Below are 15,084 nucleotides of genomic sequence, written 5' to 3' on the forward strand. Positions count from 1 at the left end.
TGCCGCCCTCGCCTGCTGGCGCGGCCTGGGAGTGTCTCCACCTCAAATATTCTTGCTCCGTGGTATCACCATAGTGATCAGTACACTGTGAATCCACATAACAAAGTGCCTCTTTGATGCAACGAACACGCGGGACAGTGGTAATGTAAAATTGCTCACCCTTAAAGGGGCGGCATTCAAAAGACGACCCCATCTCGTGACATACCTGCAATACCAACGTCACACACATGTGTCATGGGAGCAGATATATAGCACCCAACTAACCTGCGCAATGTATATTTTTTTTAATTGAAACAAGGCAGTCTTTTTGGTCCGAAGGAAGTGGAAGCAACTTTCAACCGTGGCAGGATTTGACTTGCAATAGAAATCAAGTAATTAAAATTTACTGTACTTAGAGCCTATAACATGCTTTTAAACTTAACAAAATGATGAATCCATGTGGGATTATATTGTTCATTTAACCTTGAAGGGGCTTCAAGACAGTGTGGATTTTCTTTCGTAAGGTGTATTCACGATTTACTACCACCCTCCCACCAGTGCAGTGAAACAACCTGGACTAATATGCACCTGTTAGTTCATTTCGAATAGTACTTTGAAATTTCTGATAAATTAAATTTAACTCAAAGTGAATTCAAATACTGCGATATCTGTTCGCATAATATGAGTGCTTGAATATTCGAACAAGCTTAGACATAATCTCTGGGAAAATCAGGTATCCGAGTGTTCCCAAAATTTTCGCCACTAGTTAGAAAAGCATACAATAGCCTTCCTATAATTGCATTATTTAAACGCGGAGCAGGATGGCCCTGCTGGCATCTTGTGTCTCGCATTGGCGTCACGCTGGTCCCACGTTTAGTCCACATAAAGCCAAGCTGGCTGCAAACTTCGAGTGTCTATGCACACTTGCCCGTGGATGCCAACGTTGCTGAACGGCTAATTTGTCTGTCTGAGGCAGGGAAGTGACATCAAAACGGCGTCCGGAGTTTAAAACAGGCCTATGTAAGAAAAAAAGCGGAGGTAGAACATAAGCGCCAATATTTGGCGCACCACATTCGAAGCAAAAAACAGAAGAGGAACAATAGGAAGAACAGCATAGAACAGATTGTAGATTATTGCAAAACAAATCAAATGACAACACATACTTGTATTCCACACACTTGTATTATCAGTGCAAACACTTGTTTGCTGAATAATGTGTTGTATTCTTACTTATGCTACTTAATTCACTTACGTTACCTATGTTGCTTATGTTACTTCTGCTGATTGACTATTATGGTTCATTTTATATTCACCTCAACAGTCATGTTTTAGTGTGTGTGCTTACGCTATTGTTTTCTACTTATGTTGTTTCACCGGGCACTGATTTTGGAGGTGTCAGGGCCTGAGGGGCGTGCCAATGTTTTTAGCTCTGATGTTCTTGGTTTTCTCTAAAAAAAAAAAAATCTATCAAAAGTGTGAATAAAGAATAAGAACAAAAATATAATAGAAAATATTACATAGTCGCACAAAAAGAAACATAAAAAAAAGCAGATAAACACGGGATAGGCACAAGGGAGACACAAGGGAACCAATTTTCTGCAGATGATAGAGCCTATGGAACTGGCTTTGATTTTTTTATGTTTTGTTTGCAGATTACAAAGAGCCTGGAAACATGCGCTCGGTGGGTGGACCCCGAGAGCTGGCTGGAGGCAGTGTCGGTTCCATTTTCGACTGGTGCGCTACATGCCCTGGCTGCGCTTGTGCGACTATGCCCACCGGACCGGCTGAGGCCATACGCTCAGCAGTTGTTCCCCATCCTGTTTGAGTACTCGGGTGCTGCTGCTGATACAGTGAGTAGCCATGGAAAGGGCTATCCTTATCATGAGCTGCCAGCCTTCGCTATGGAATGGGAAAATTTTTCACCTATGTGTTCCCGGCAAGAACTTAGAATAGGAATTTTTACAGTTGCTTTAAGGGGGGACACGGGTTTTAAAAGCCGAAAAATCGTCAAAAAGTTGATTTTTTGGAAATGGCAGTTTTGCTATTTCCATCCAATATTCTACCATTTCGCCAAGTTTTATGCAGTTTGAAACGATATCTTAGCCGTAATATCAATTTTAGCACCAGTGCCAGCTAAATATGAGCCAAGAATTTGGTAAATAAAGCGCCTTTTCCGTGACACGCGACGGCCGTCATATTTGTCCGACAGCCGCGAATCATATATCGTTTGAAAGCGCAGCCTCTCGTCTTGATTTTCGCGCCATTTTCGGCTCCGAGCGCGCGTTGGCTGTGAAGATATCCCGATTCAAAAAGAAGTCCCAACACGCGCAGTAATTGGCCAGTTACGGCACGTGACCCGCAGCGGGTCACGCCATTGGCCTGACAGGCATCGTCTGCATCACTCCGCGGCGACTGTGCGCACACCGTACGCGTCAACTGGTTTTCGCACGTGAGCAACGATGTCGACGCCGTCGCCGAAGTTCGCTACGAAGTACAAATTCGGAACAAAAAGGAAGAGGAAGACTCCGTACAACTTCCAGAAATGCGCTGCTGTGCCACCACCAGTTCCTGACCATGCGGAGAACGGCGTGCTTCCCGAGTCGAGCGGCGCCGATGCGGGCGTGTTAGGCCTAGTCCCCCAAAGCGCTCTTGACAACCGCCGCGGGTCTTCGTCGTCGTTTCGGCACGACACTGCAATGTTGCAGCCAGAAGATTTGCGGCGTATAGAGAGTGAAGCTCAAGAAAAACTTAATGTACTTGCTTCAACTCCTGCTACTGCCCGAAAATCTGACTTTTTGGATCGTGATGACGCTGCCACACAAGCTAGCAACGATCTCGCTACAAGTTTTTTCATCGCTAGTTACGACTCGATGAACGCGCTGCTGGCGTCTACCAGTTGCAAGTGTACAATTTGTGGTGGTAACCTCACGGTGCGAAAAGGTGAGCGGGATTTTGGCCTTGCTGTGAAGTTTGTTGCCGAATGTGCGATCTGCGGCGATAATGTGCAGGGATGGAGCTCGCCGCGCGTGAGCGGCAAAGCAAAGCTCAGGCCTTTTGTCATAAACATCCTTGCGGAGCGTGCAATGCAGAGCACCGGAAACGGGCAAACCGCAATGAACGACATTTTTGCGGCGATGAACATTTCGGAGAGAGGAATGCACAATAAAACATGGCAGGGACACTTGAAAACGAAACTCGTCCCCGCGGCAACCGATGGGGCAGAAAAGTTGATGGGGACATGTGCACAATTAGTGCGCGATTTGTACCGTGACCTAAATATAAACAGCCCGGACAACATCGCTATATCGTTCGATGGCACATGGATGACGCGCGGCCACTCGTCTCATATCGGCGTCGGCACCGTAATTGAGCTCTACACAGGATTTGTGCTCGATTATGTAGTGCTCAGCAATTTCTGTGCTGGGTGCGCACGGGCACCAAAAGAAGTTGACCCTGCCTACCAGGCTTGGAAGGAGGCACACGCATGCCAGAAAAACACGGACAAAAAAGCTGGGGAGATGGAGGTGGAAGCGGCACTGATCCTCTTCCAAAGATCGCTGCAGAAGCATAAGCTGCGGTACACGACCTTGTTGTCGGATGGTGACAGCCGCGCTTACCTTGCTCTTCAAGATGCGAAAGTCTATGGATACATACCCGTGGACAAGGAAGATTGTGTTAACCACATTCACAAGAGAATGGGCACAGCACTGCGAAATCTAGTTTCCAAGCAGAAGTCCTCTGGTACAGAGAGTCTCGGTGGGAAAGGAAAGCTGACTGGTGAGCTTATCACCAAGCTCAGCAGCTACTATGGCTGGGCCTTGAAATCGCACAAAGGTGATGTCAAGGCCATGCATAAAGCAGTCATGGCCACATACTACCACATCACCTCAAACGATGTCACTTCTAACCACACTCTCTGTCCAGAGGGCCCAGATTCATGGTGCCGCCAAAACGCAGCAAAGGCCAAAGGTGAGCCTGCTCCAAAACACCGCCACAATCTGCCACCCCATGTATGTGAGGCGCTTCTTCCAGTTTACAGACGTTTGTCTGATGAATCGCTTCTTCGGCGATGCCTAAGAGGGAAGACCCAAAATAACAACGAGTGTCTCCACTCAATTATTTGGGCACTGGCGCCGAAGGAGAAACATGCATCATTGTTTGCTGTGCAAGCTGCTGTGGCAGAGGCTGTAATGAAGTTCAATTCTGGGTATGAAAAAGCTTCTACAGCCATACTTCAAGAACTTCAGCTAAACCCTGGCCAACAGTTGACCAAGCGCATGAGTGAAAAAGATCGCCACCGTGCTGAAGCATGCGCACGCAAGCATGCTTCTGCAGAAAACTTGCAGCGTGTGCTACGAAAACAACACCGAAATGACTCTAAACAGACAGACTATGTTCCTGGAGGGTACTGATGCTAGGCCATTTGTGAACATTGTAAATAGTTTGTGATTTTCTGTATTAAATATGAGCCTATTTTGTTTTTTGACGTTTTCTCAGAATGTCATTTTCGATGTTTTTGAAACTTGCCAAAGCGATATCTTGGTCTTGAGGTCACATAGAGCCACAATTCTTGTGGTGGCATGTAGCTACATATGTCTCCTACACAAATGTAGGAACAGATTTTTCAATCTAGTCTTTCTAAATTTTTATTCTTGGTACTAATTTAATCGCTTGATAGAGATATCTGGAGATTAAACTTCAAATTGCTATAAAATTGGTAATACTTGTAATATTAAAAAAGTAATCCTACATTTGTGTTAATTACACTTCATAGTATCTAGCCATATGTCAATATTAATATTCTGGCCAATAATTGCCTTTCCATTGTTCTGATAAACAATATAGGATTAATTTTAATTATCTCTGCAACTGGCCAACCAATTTCAAAAGCAATTATATTTTTGAAATCAGCTTGAAAAACTCTGTCTGGGTTACAATTTTCATTGAATTTGGTCAAGAAATATAAAAAAAAAATTTAAAACCCTCTTCCCCCCTTAAGAAATAGATCTTCAAGATTTTGTCCGGGTGCAGTATACAAACCCTTTTGTGGCTGTTTCTTTACCACCTTATGGCGAATTCCACCGGGGGAGCAGGAGCACTCAAAAGCACGCTGAAAAAGCTCTCATTGAAGCCGGCGTGTTTCAGTGGTCACACAGGAGCACTGTCATCCATTGGTGGAGTGCTTTTTGCTGCGCCGAGAGAAGCCAGGAGCAGTTTGCAGTACTCTCGCCTGAGCAGCGGAGTAGGCGCAGTACGACGAGTCACGTGGCCTTTCAACGTCATAGCCTCCGAGTTTTTCTGCAGCTGGCGAGTGCAGCGGCAATGGTAGCAACCATGTGTAGCTTGAAACCACGGTTCCGCTGCTTTGTATGAGTGGGGACGATGACAGCTAGACGTCTGCCGAATGCATCGTTGCATGAACACACTATGTATTGGGATAATGAAGAACAAGTGGCTGACCGGTTTCACGAGTATTTTGCTGCTGCCCCACACAGAATACGCTGGGGCTTGGAATGTTTCGATCACATAGTCTCCTCACTCATCACCCTCTCTCAGGGAGCGTGCCACATTCCAGTGGTAGAACGAGTAGCCTTGCTCCCAGAGCTCCGTCTTCCAGCACTCACTGAGCTACCCCTCCTGTCCTCTGAATGAATTTCGCCATTAGTTGAGCAGAAAGCTAGTGGATTGCACTGTGACAACTCAACGTACGAGAATACAGTATATGGCACATTAGATTTGCGGTAGCTTGCTAGGTTAAAGAATTTTCACAATCCCACTCATTCAAGTGAAAAGTGGTGGTGCATTCACAAGTTACCGTATTTCATTCACTGTTATTGCTTCCTGGCACAGTCATCAGTGAGTGCACTGCAAGCATGTCATTCAAGACTTCCCAATGTCAAAGCACTGTAATATTTCTTACCAAGAAGCGTCACAGAACAGTAGCACACCAGCACATTCTACTCAAAATAGTGCAGCACTGCATTATAAATGATCATTTGCAACACTGTGCAAAGGCCAATACAACATATTGTTAAGTTCATCGTAACTGAAAATGTGTTATATATTAGCATTTGTTATGTTAAGCTACAAGTGTAGTTGTTTGTATTAAATATCGGATGTACATATCAGCAAACAGAGATGTCTCAAATGGGATTCCTTCAGGTCGTTGGTTCTTAAAAAATCGTCAAGATCACCTGCACCAAATTTTTAAAAACTGCTCAGTCTTGTTTAGTTTTTTTTTTCATCGATTCAAAACGTGCAGTTAACTTGTCCAAGACGTCCATTAGGTCCAAAGTTATTTAAAAATTAATAAAGATGGTTTCTGCGAGCAACTAAGCAAAAATTACTCATTAATAGCTTGTTTTAGGTGCATAGCTGAGTTATAGAAAAACATAAGCTTCGCACTGGTAGGAATATATTTTTGATATGCTATTAACATTGGTACAGCATAATAAAGCTTTCTGTTTTGTTGTTGAATGAACGGACAATAAAAAAAAACACTAGTATTGAAATTCTGCTCCTGTCCCTGTGAGGAATACTCACATAACTCAGCACTGAAACAATAATTATTGTTATGGGTGCGGTGTCAATGCGAGTGTTGCAAAAAATCGTCATGATATAATGACGACGCCTCATTATGTCGTTGTGACATTACACATCGCCAAAATATTTGATATCATCATGAAGTCATTGCGATATCACTGTGGCATCAAATGATTGCGTGTTCGAATGTTATTGTCCCACTGCAATAGGTAGGCCGATCCTGGAGGCACCCCATACACCTAAACCTCATAGAGTGTACATTATCTGTACATTATCATAGTTGCACAGCACTATTTCTAGGTGTAGGTTAAAGCAGAGTAATTTTCATCTTAGCGTAGGGTATTTTCCAAAGGTTTGCTGGCAACACAGCCTCGAGCGTGATTAGTCTTGTACTTGAATCCTGCAGCCTTGTTCATCTCTCAGCAAATAGAGTGCCTGCTAAACGGAAGATATTTTACTAGTCTCTTTTGGTTCCGTTTATTGAGTCTGCTTCTTTGAATAAGCTCGCATTTGATATAAGTTGGTAATAACATTTGCAAATGTAACACTGACCGAAACATGTGTGACGTGTCAGTAGAAAACTCCCTATTGCAAATTTCCTGTTACACAGAGGAGCCAACTTGAAGTGCTGGGAATCATGGACGCCCTGCTGTCGTGCGTGTGCGACCCCATGGACTTGTCAGTGAAGGAACTGTTGTCCTGCTGTCTGAGCATCCAGGCGTGCTCTTATCAGGACGAATGTGTGGCTGAAAAGGTTTGTTTGTTGGCGTGTGCGCATGCAGTGTCCTGGTGCAGCTTCTGTAGAATTTTATTCCTCGCCGTGGCACGATTGAGGAGAGCATGGCGTCGCTAACAATCCATCAAGCTCATGCCATTAAGTGGGACAAAGCTAAGCAGTCATGCCAAACAAATGTGATGCAGTCTTGCTATTCAATAGTGTGTACGTGCAAATTAGTGGGTGCTTGTGAACAAGAAGGTGAATCAAATGGCTCAATTTTCGAAAATCCCAATAATAATGAATGAAGCCGACAGATGGCGAGAATGATGTAAAGCATAAGGAAAGAAATTTCTCCTTATTCCTTAATATTCTTGCATTTAATGGGCACAATACATTAGACTCTCATTAAACGGAACCTGAAGGGACCGGGAAAATGTGTTCCATTCAACAGGAGTTCCGTTTACTAAGAGGTGCAGTGGGTAGCTGCATTCAAGTATGAAACCAATCATATCAGAGAAAGTTGTTCAATTTAAGCAGCAGTTCCGTTTAACAGATTTCCATTTACTGAGAGTCTACTGTATACCAAAAATACGTGAAAGAGGGGTGCATATCATATATGTAAATATAGGTGACAAGTTGGCTTCATGGTGATGTGATGAATGCATCTTTGTGGCAACTCATGGGGATCTTTTTTTACTTCTTATGTTTCTGCAGTTTGTAGTTGGGTGTGCAGGTTTTATACAAGTGTACGTTTTATGCAAGAGTTTATCTGGCATTGTCAGTGCACAAGATTTGATCAAGTCTCACCCATCACGTCAACATATCAGCACATTTCATGCACAGGTGTCACTGCTGCTGAGGCAGCTTGCAGACATGCTGAACCTCCCTTGCGTGGAAGACATGTGCGTTGGCTATGGCAAGGACATGATCCAAGACCTGTCCGAAAACCGGCCACACACCAAGACGACACAATGGGATGCTGTGCGGGAGCTTGTCTCACTTGCGGGTATGCTAAACGTTTTTACTTTTTCTCCCGGTTTCTTTTTACTTTTTGTCTGATGAACATATGCTTTCATCAATTCTTCAATCATTGCAAAACTCCATTTTAAAACCCAGGCATGCCCATAAATGAATTCATGGAGGACAGAAATCTGTTGTGCCAGCTGCGAGTGATGAAAGAAAACAAACAACATCGCCACCATCACTGCAGCATCTGTTGTTATTGCGCGAGTTTCCATGGCAAGAATAAGGAAAAGTAATTTCAAAAAGTTAATTAGAGTGCGAAAACTTGACACGATCACTCGCACACGCACACACCCATGCATCAAACACACAGCGCTCACTTCCAACTGATTTATTCATAGCTCGAAGGCTTGAATATATACAGGACACATTGCGCGCACACACACCAAAGAAGGCCAACAGCATACATTATCAAAACGTACAGTTAATCAATGTCATAGCCTTAGAGCGATAAACTGAAGTTCGCTTGGTAACAACGAAATTGAAGGGGCGCTTACACAGTGATCTTTATTTTTTTCAATAAAAAAGGCTTCTAACACTTCACGTGCAGTTTTACTTGCATTTCTGCCCAGAATCTTCGTTTCAGAAAATCGTGCGTCACAACCACACGAGATGACATGCGCAACCAGGTGCGCATACTTGTCATCTCTTTTCGTAAATTTTTGGGCGTGTTCCCTTAATCGGTCATTAATACACCGTTCGGTTTGGCCAATGTTCACTTTTCCGCAGGATAAGGGTATGGAGTACACAACCCCCATGGAACACTTAACAAAGGCCCTCTCATGTTTCTTCTGACAGCCGCGCTTCTTTCTATCGCACACACTTTGGCACAGTCTTCTAATTTTTTCTGGTGCGGAAAACACCATCGGTACGTCGTGCCTGGCCGCGACTTTCTTAAGGTTGTGCGAGACCTTATGGATGATGAAGAACGTACAGCGCGAACACAAGACGGGAATACTAAAGATGGGACACAGACAAGCGCTGACTAGCAACTGAATTTTTATTAACACAGAAGCGGAAAATATATACGGAAAAAACAACAGAAACAAGAAAACTGAAAAAATTACAGCATGACAAAGATTCTTCCATGTAATTGTTACACGCGCTCTTCTAGAAAAGATAATTCTTTGGCCGATAACCCGATGGAAGCCATGCTGATGCATAGCGACCCTTCTTTTGCGATATGAGCGGCTTCAATGATTTCACGAGTACGCATGTCCTGATGTCTGCCGATGATTGTTGTTTCTTCAAACAGGGGTGTGCAACCACAGGAACTGCAATGAATGGCCAAAAAACCTTCTTTGGCGTTGCGCACATTATTTTTGTGCTCTCGGAGGCGGTCATTTAGACACCTTCCAGTTTGGCCTATATAACAACACCCGCATGAAAGTGGAATGCGATAAATGACATTATGTGAACAATCTAGAAATTTCTTACGATGCTTGGTAGTGCACTGGCGTTTCCTTTTTTTGACAGGACAGGTGACACGTGAAAGATATGACAATTTGTGAGGTGCTGAAAAAACCACTCGAACGCCGCACTGTTGCCCTATTTTCCTGAGACGATGTGAAATATTATGCATGTATGGTATGACCGAAATCTTCTTGCCTCGACCGGTTTCCATGCTTGCCTGCTGAACATTTTCCTGGCAGCTTTTCTTCTTTTTTCTGTAAATTACTTCCGCTACCGATGTGAGCAGCTTATGTGGATAACCTGCTGCTTCGAGCCGACGAATCTGCGCCAAGAAACTTCTAGTGACAACGTGGTGACATGATTTATCTAATGCGTTAGAAAGACATGTTTGAACAATGCTTCGCTTGACTAATTTTGTGTGTGACGATGTGTACGGCAACAACGGTTTTTGTGCTCGTGGTTCGTACATCCAACATGAATGTTGATTGGCAAATGTTAGTCTGAGATCTAAAAAACGAATGCTGTTGTCTTCTGGCATTTCATGTGTGATACACAGCGGCGACAGGCACTCTTTAAATAATGATATGAGGTGACTTGTTGCAACTTGAAAGTTATCTGCATTGCGCTTGAGAATCACTAGATAATCATCTACAAAACGGAAGGTTTTCAGAACGCTGCTACCATTGAGCCGTGCGTTAAGAGCTCTGTCTAACTTTGCTAGATAGAGGTCACTCAACAGTGGGGCAATGCATGAGCCTATAGACACACCATTCTTTTGAAGAAAAATTTCATTGTTCCATTCAACATAGGTAGATTTAAGGTAAAACGAGACAAGGTCAAGGAAAGCACCGCCACTAATACAAGTCGTGTTCTGGAATGCTACGGATCCAAATTCATCGATGCATTCTTCGATACATGAAATTAGTTCTTTGGATGGCAGAGAATAATACAAGTCTTTCACATCGATTGAAAAGGCGGTGAGCTGTTCGTTCGGGTTTTGGTTGATGAAGCTTATGACCTCTTGCGAATTACGGATGAGGAAAGGATCATCAATTTTGAGCAGCTTCAAATTTTGTTGAATGAAACTCGCTAGTGCTTTCTGCCACGTTCCTTTTTCTGAAATTATTACGCGAAAAGGTGAGTCTTCTTTGTGGGTTTTGCATGAAAAAAACATATCTAGGGCTAAATTCTGACATTTACCTATCGTTAGTGCCAGCTTTTTTAGATCTAGTTGCGAGCAAAGTAAGATGGCTTTTTCCTTAACTTTTGCTAGGGATACATCAGGGCATCGTTTAAACACAGAGAGAACAGCGCCATGCGCTTTTTGAAGGTACACATCATTTGGTAGTACAGCAAAACCTCCCTCTTTATCTGCTGGTACGACACACAGTTCATTCCGGAGCAAGAACGTGGAGACTTTCTTTAGAGGCAAGTTGTGGCTTGTGGGCTTACCATGCATCAGAACGTCAACGCCCTCAGAAACGCACCTGTCGCATTCATTCGTCGGTGCGAGGCTTGAGACCTGTCGAACCACAGATAGCAGCTCCGCGGGAGTCTTTCTCTGTTCCACTGCAAACTTTGGGCCCAGCCCCAGGGTGCGGCGCACTTGATCTGAAAGCTGGACGTCATCAGCGACGTGGACGACGCCTTCCTGACGCGGTCTAGTTGGCTGCACAATCCGTAGTTGCCTCAGTGCACATTGCCACATATGTTCGACAGTGGAGTCTATAAGATTGTTATATTCTCGCCACCTTTTTCTCCTGCCAGCTGGTAGCCTTTCGTTGTGGTGAAGTTGTAGATTCAGGGTGTCCCGGTGGAGTCGTGCTTGCCTTTGCCATTCTGCAAAGGCAAGCACGACTCCACCGGGACAGAAGTTATCTGCATTGCGCTTTGCCAAGCGCAATGCAGATAACTTTCAAGTTGCAACAAGTCACCTCATATCATTATTTAAAGAGTGCCTGTCGCCGCTGTGTATCACACATGAAATGCCAGAAGACAACAGCATTCGTTTTTTAGATCTCAGACTAACATTTGCCAATCAACATTCATGTTGGATGTACGAACCACGAGCACAAAAACCGTTGTTGCCGTACACATCGTCACACACAAAATTAGTCAAGCGAAGCATTGTTCAAACATGTCTTTCTAACGCATTAGATAAATCATGTCACCACGTTGTCACTAGAAGTTTCTTGGCGCAGATTCGTCGGCTCGAAGCAGCAGGTTATCCACATAAGCTGCTCACATCGGTAGCGGAAGTAATTTACAGAAAAAAGAAGAAAAGCTGCCAGGAAAATGTTCAGCAGGCAAGCATGGAAACCGGTCGAGGCAAGAAGATTTCGGTCATACCATACATGCATAATATTTCACATCGTCTCAGGAAAATAGGGCAACAGTGCGGCGTTCGAGTGGTTTTTTCAGCACCTCACAAATTGTCATATCTTTCACGTGTCACCTGTCCTGTCAAAAAAAGGAAACGCCAGTGCACTACCAAGCATCGTAAGAAATTTCTAGATTGTTCACATAATGTCATTTATCGCATTCCACTTTCATGCGGGTGTTGTTATATAGGCCAAACTGGAAGGTGTCTAAATGACCGCCTCCGAGAGCACAAAAATAATGTGCGCAACGCCAAAGAAGGTTTTTTGGCCATTCATTGCAGTTCCTGTGGTTGCACACCCCTGTTTGAAGAAACAACAATCATCGGCAGACATCAGGACATGCGTACTCGTGAAATCATTGAAGCCGCTCATATCGCAAAAGAAGGGTCGCTATGCATCAGCATGGCTTCCATCGGGTTATCGGCCAAAGAATTATCTTTTCTAGAAGAGCGCGTGTAACAATAACATGGAAGAATCTTTGTCATGCTGTAATTTTTTCAGTTTTCTTGTTTCTGTTGTTTTTTCCGTATATATTTTCCGCTTCTGTGTTAATAAAAATTCAGTTGCTAGTCAGCGCTTGTCTGTGTCCCATCTTTAGTATTCCCGTCTTGTGTTCGCGCTGTACGTTCTTCATCATGCAATACCAACTAGCCCAAAGTTTCACTCAACCTTATGGATATATGGCACAACTTGTGGCCTAATCCTTAAGGGCTGGGTAGCAGTCATCGCTTCCTGTGTTCCACGTTTAAACTTCTGCAGAAGTGATTCAGCAACGGCCGTAATGACCGATCGAGGGAACCCAGCAGCCTCTAGTCGGCTCACCTGATTAAGAAAACTAAGTTTCATGCTGTGTGGGCACGACCTTTTTAGCGCTGATTCTAAGCAAAGAGACGCAACGCCCCTCTTCACAATCTTTGAGTGGGCAGAATTGTACGGCAACAGCTGCTTCTCAACACGAGGATGATAAGACCAGCAAATATGCTCATCGTTCCACGTGAGGCTTAAGTCTAAAAACTGCAGACAAGCTTCTCGAGGCAATTCGACAGTAAAGGAAAGCCCTCGTCCTAGTCTTATAAAAACGTTTAAAATAAAATCAGGGGATGTAAGGTCACCCTGTTTATCTAAAAGAATTAAAAAATCATCAACGTACCTAAAAACCTTTAAAACCTTCCCCCCTTTAAAAGCATTGTCCAAATCCCTATCTACATCCGCTAAAAAAAATATCGCAAGGGACCGGGGCGACACAGGAACCAATGCAGATTCCTTGCCGCTGAAGAAAGGGCTTTTCGTCAAACATGATAAAAGTTGCATTCAGATAAAATTCTAAAAGCGATAAAAAATTGTCTACATTAACGCCCGCGTCATTGATAAAATCGACGTCACCATTCTCTTCTATGCAGGATTTTACAGAGGCTAGAAGCTTGTCATGCGGCACAGAATAATACAGATCTACAACATCCACTGAAAAAGCGTTGCCTGTGGTAACGCGAGACCGCAAAAAGTCGCACACATAACTTGAGCCCTTCGTACAGAAAGGGTCATTCACCACGAGATTCTTTAGCTTGCTCTGAAGAAATCTGCTAGCGTTAATCTTCCAAGACCCTCCTTCACTAACAATAGTGCGAAAAGGTACATTCGGTTTGTGTGTCTTGGCCGAAAAAAAAACGTTCAGGTTGCTCCCTTTGCTGTTCTTTATGTTCTTAGCTAACATTGTAAGCCCAGCATTCTTGCAAAAACCAGCGAACTTAGACCTAACGCGAGTCGCTCCCAACTTAACTGGGCGGAAGTTCTTCTTGATAGCCGCTGAAGCTTTTTCTTTGTAAGCTCCCTCAGGCTTGACCACAAAGCAACCTTCTTTGTCGGCTAGCATTAATGTTAATTTGTGGTTTTTAAAGAACGACACGATGTTATTCAAGCCTCTAACTTTAGGTATATCTTGATTATGCGGTGCACGTTTCGGTAAACAGTTCATACCATCTTGTAGGCATCTGTCCCAGTCTTGGTTGGCCTTCACAGACAAGTCCCTGTTTAGTCCGACAAGTTCATGGGCAGAAATGCGAGGCGGGACGGCAAACTTTGGTCCCTTTCGAAGCCATCTCTCGATTTCTGCCGGAATGTATGCGTCCTGTAGCACCACAATGCGCTTCTGTTCTTCCCTTCTTTGCTTGTCAAACACCTTGAGCAGTGGGTTCAGGACCTGCTTCCACCTTACTTCCGTGAGTACGCCCAGTTGCTGCCTCAGCCATCGAAGGTGTTGAGCAGCCTGCCATTGCGGAAGAAGACTGTAGTGGACCACGCGGAGCCAGTCTTGAAACAAACGCACCTGACGCCAAAGTTCCGCCTTGAGAATCTTGCAGACTCTTTTGACAGGTCTCCAGGATGGTTGAACGCCTCCGAATAAGGCACAACCTTCCTTAGGAGGGATACCCTTGCGTATGCAGAAAGCACACTTCCTTGCTTGGCATGTGGCCTCGATGATGTTGCGCACAAGTCCATCAATAATTGACACAAGGTCTAACGAGTTAAAAGAGACGCCCACTGAGCGAGAAATGTATTCTAAGAGAACTTGTTGTTGGGCTAGTTGGTAGAGCATTTCGAAAAGTTAATTAGAGCGCGAAAACTTGACACGATCACTCACTCATGCACACACCCATGCATCAAACACACAGCGCTCACTTCCAACTGATTTATTCATAGCTCGAAGGCTTGAATATATACAGGACACATTGTGCGCACACACACCAAAAAATTACCGAAAAGAGATGACAAGTATGCGCACCTGGTTGCCCATGTCATCTCGTGTAGTTGTGACGCACGATTTTATGAAACGAAGATTCTGGGCAGAAGCGCAAGTAAAACTGCACGTGTGCACGTGAAGTGTTAGAAGCCTTTTTCATTGAAAAAAATAAAGATCACTGTGTAAGCGCCCCTTCAATTTCGTTGTTACCAAGTGAACTTCAGTTTATCGCTCTAAGGCTATGACATTGATTAACTGTACGTTTTGATAATGTATGCTGTTGGCCTTCT

General features: G+C 44.1%; 1 protein-coding gene and 1 long non-coding RNA gene across 3 annotated transcripts in view; one reads left to right on the forward strand and one right to left on the reverse strand.

Moving 5' to 3' along the window:
- The window catches only part of LOC119179587 (dynein axonemal assembly factor 5), a 55,373-nt gene that overhangs the window by 25,711 nt on the left and 14,578 nt on the right, over positions 1–15,084 (forward strand). The window contains exons 5-7 of the mRNA XM_037430700.2: positions 1,632–1,829; positions 7,133–7,276; positions 8,084–8,246. Of these exons, the coding sequence (XP_037286597.2) occupies positions 1,632–1,829; positions 7,133–7,276; positions 8,084–8,246 (505 nt within the window). The remainder of the gene's footprint in view (positions 1–1,631; positions 1,830–7,132; positions 7,277–8,083; positions 8,247–15,084) is intronic.
- Positions 8,584–11,506, reverse strand: LOC142767210 (uncharacterized). 2 transcript variants are annotated; one of them, XR_012884778.1, is made up of 2 exons: positions 11,164–11,506; positions 8,584–9,537 (listed from the first exon to the last, which is right to left on the reverse strand). It is a non-coding gene; the product is annotated as an uncharacterized LOC142767210 (long non-coding RNA). The 2 variants fall into 2 exon arrangements; XR_012884777.1 differs by having other exon boundaries at positions 11,129–11,506.

Source organism: Rhipicephalus microplus, chromosome 7, assembly GCF_043290135.1.
Source record: "Rhipicephalus microplus isolate Deutch F79 chromosome 7, USDA_Rmic, whole genome shotgun sequence".
Classification (NCBI taxonomy): Eukaryota; Metazoa; Arthropoda; class Arachnida; order Ixodida; family Ixodidae; genus Rhipicephalus; species Rhipicephalus microplus.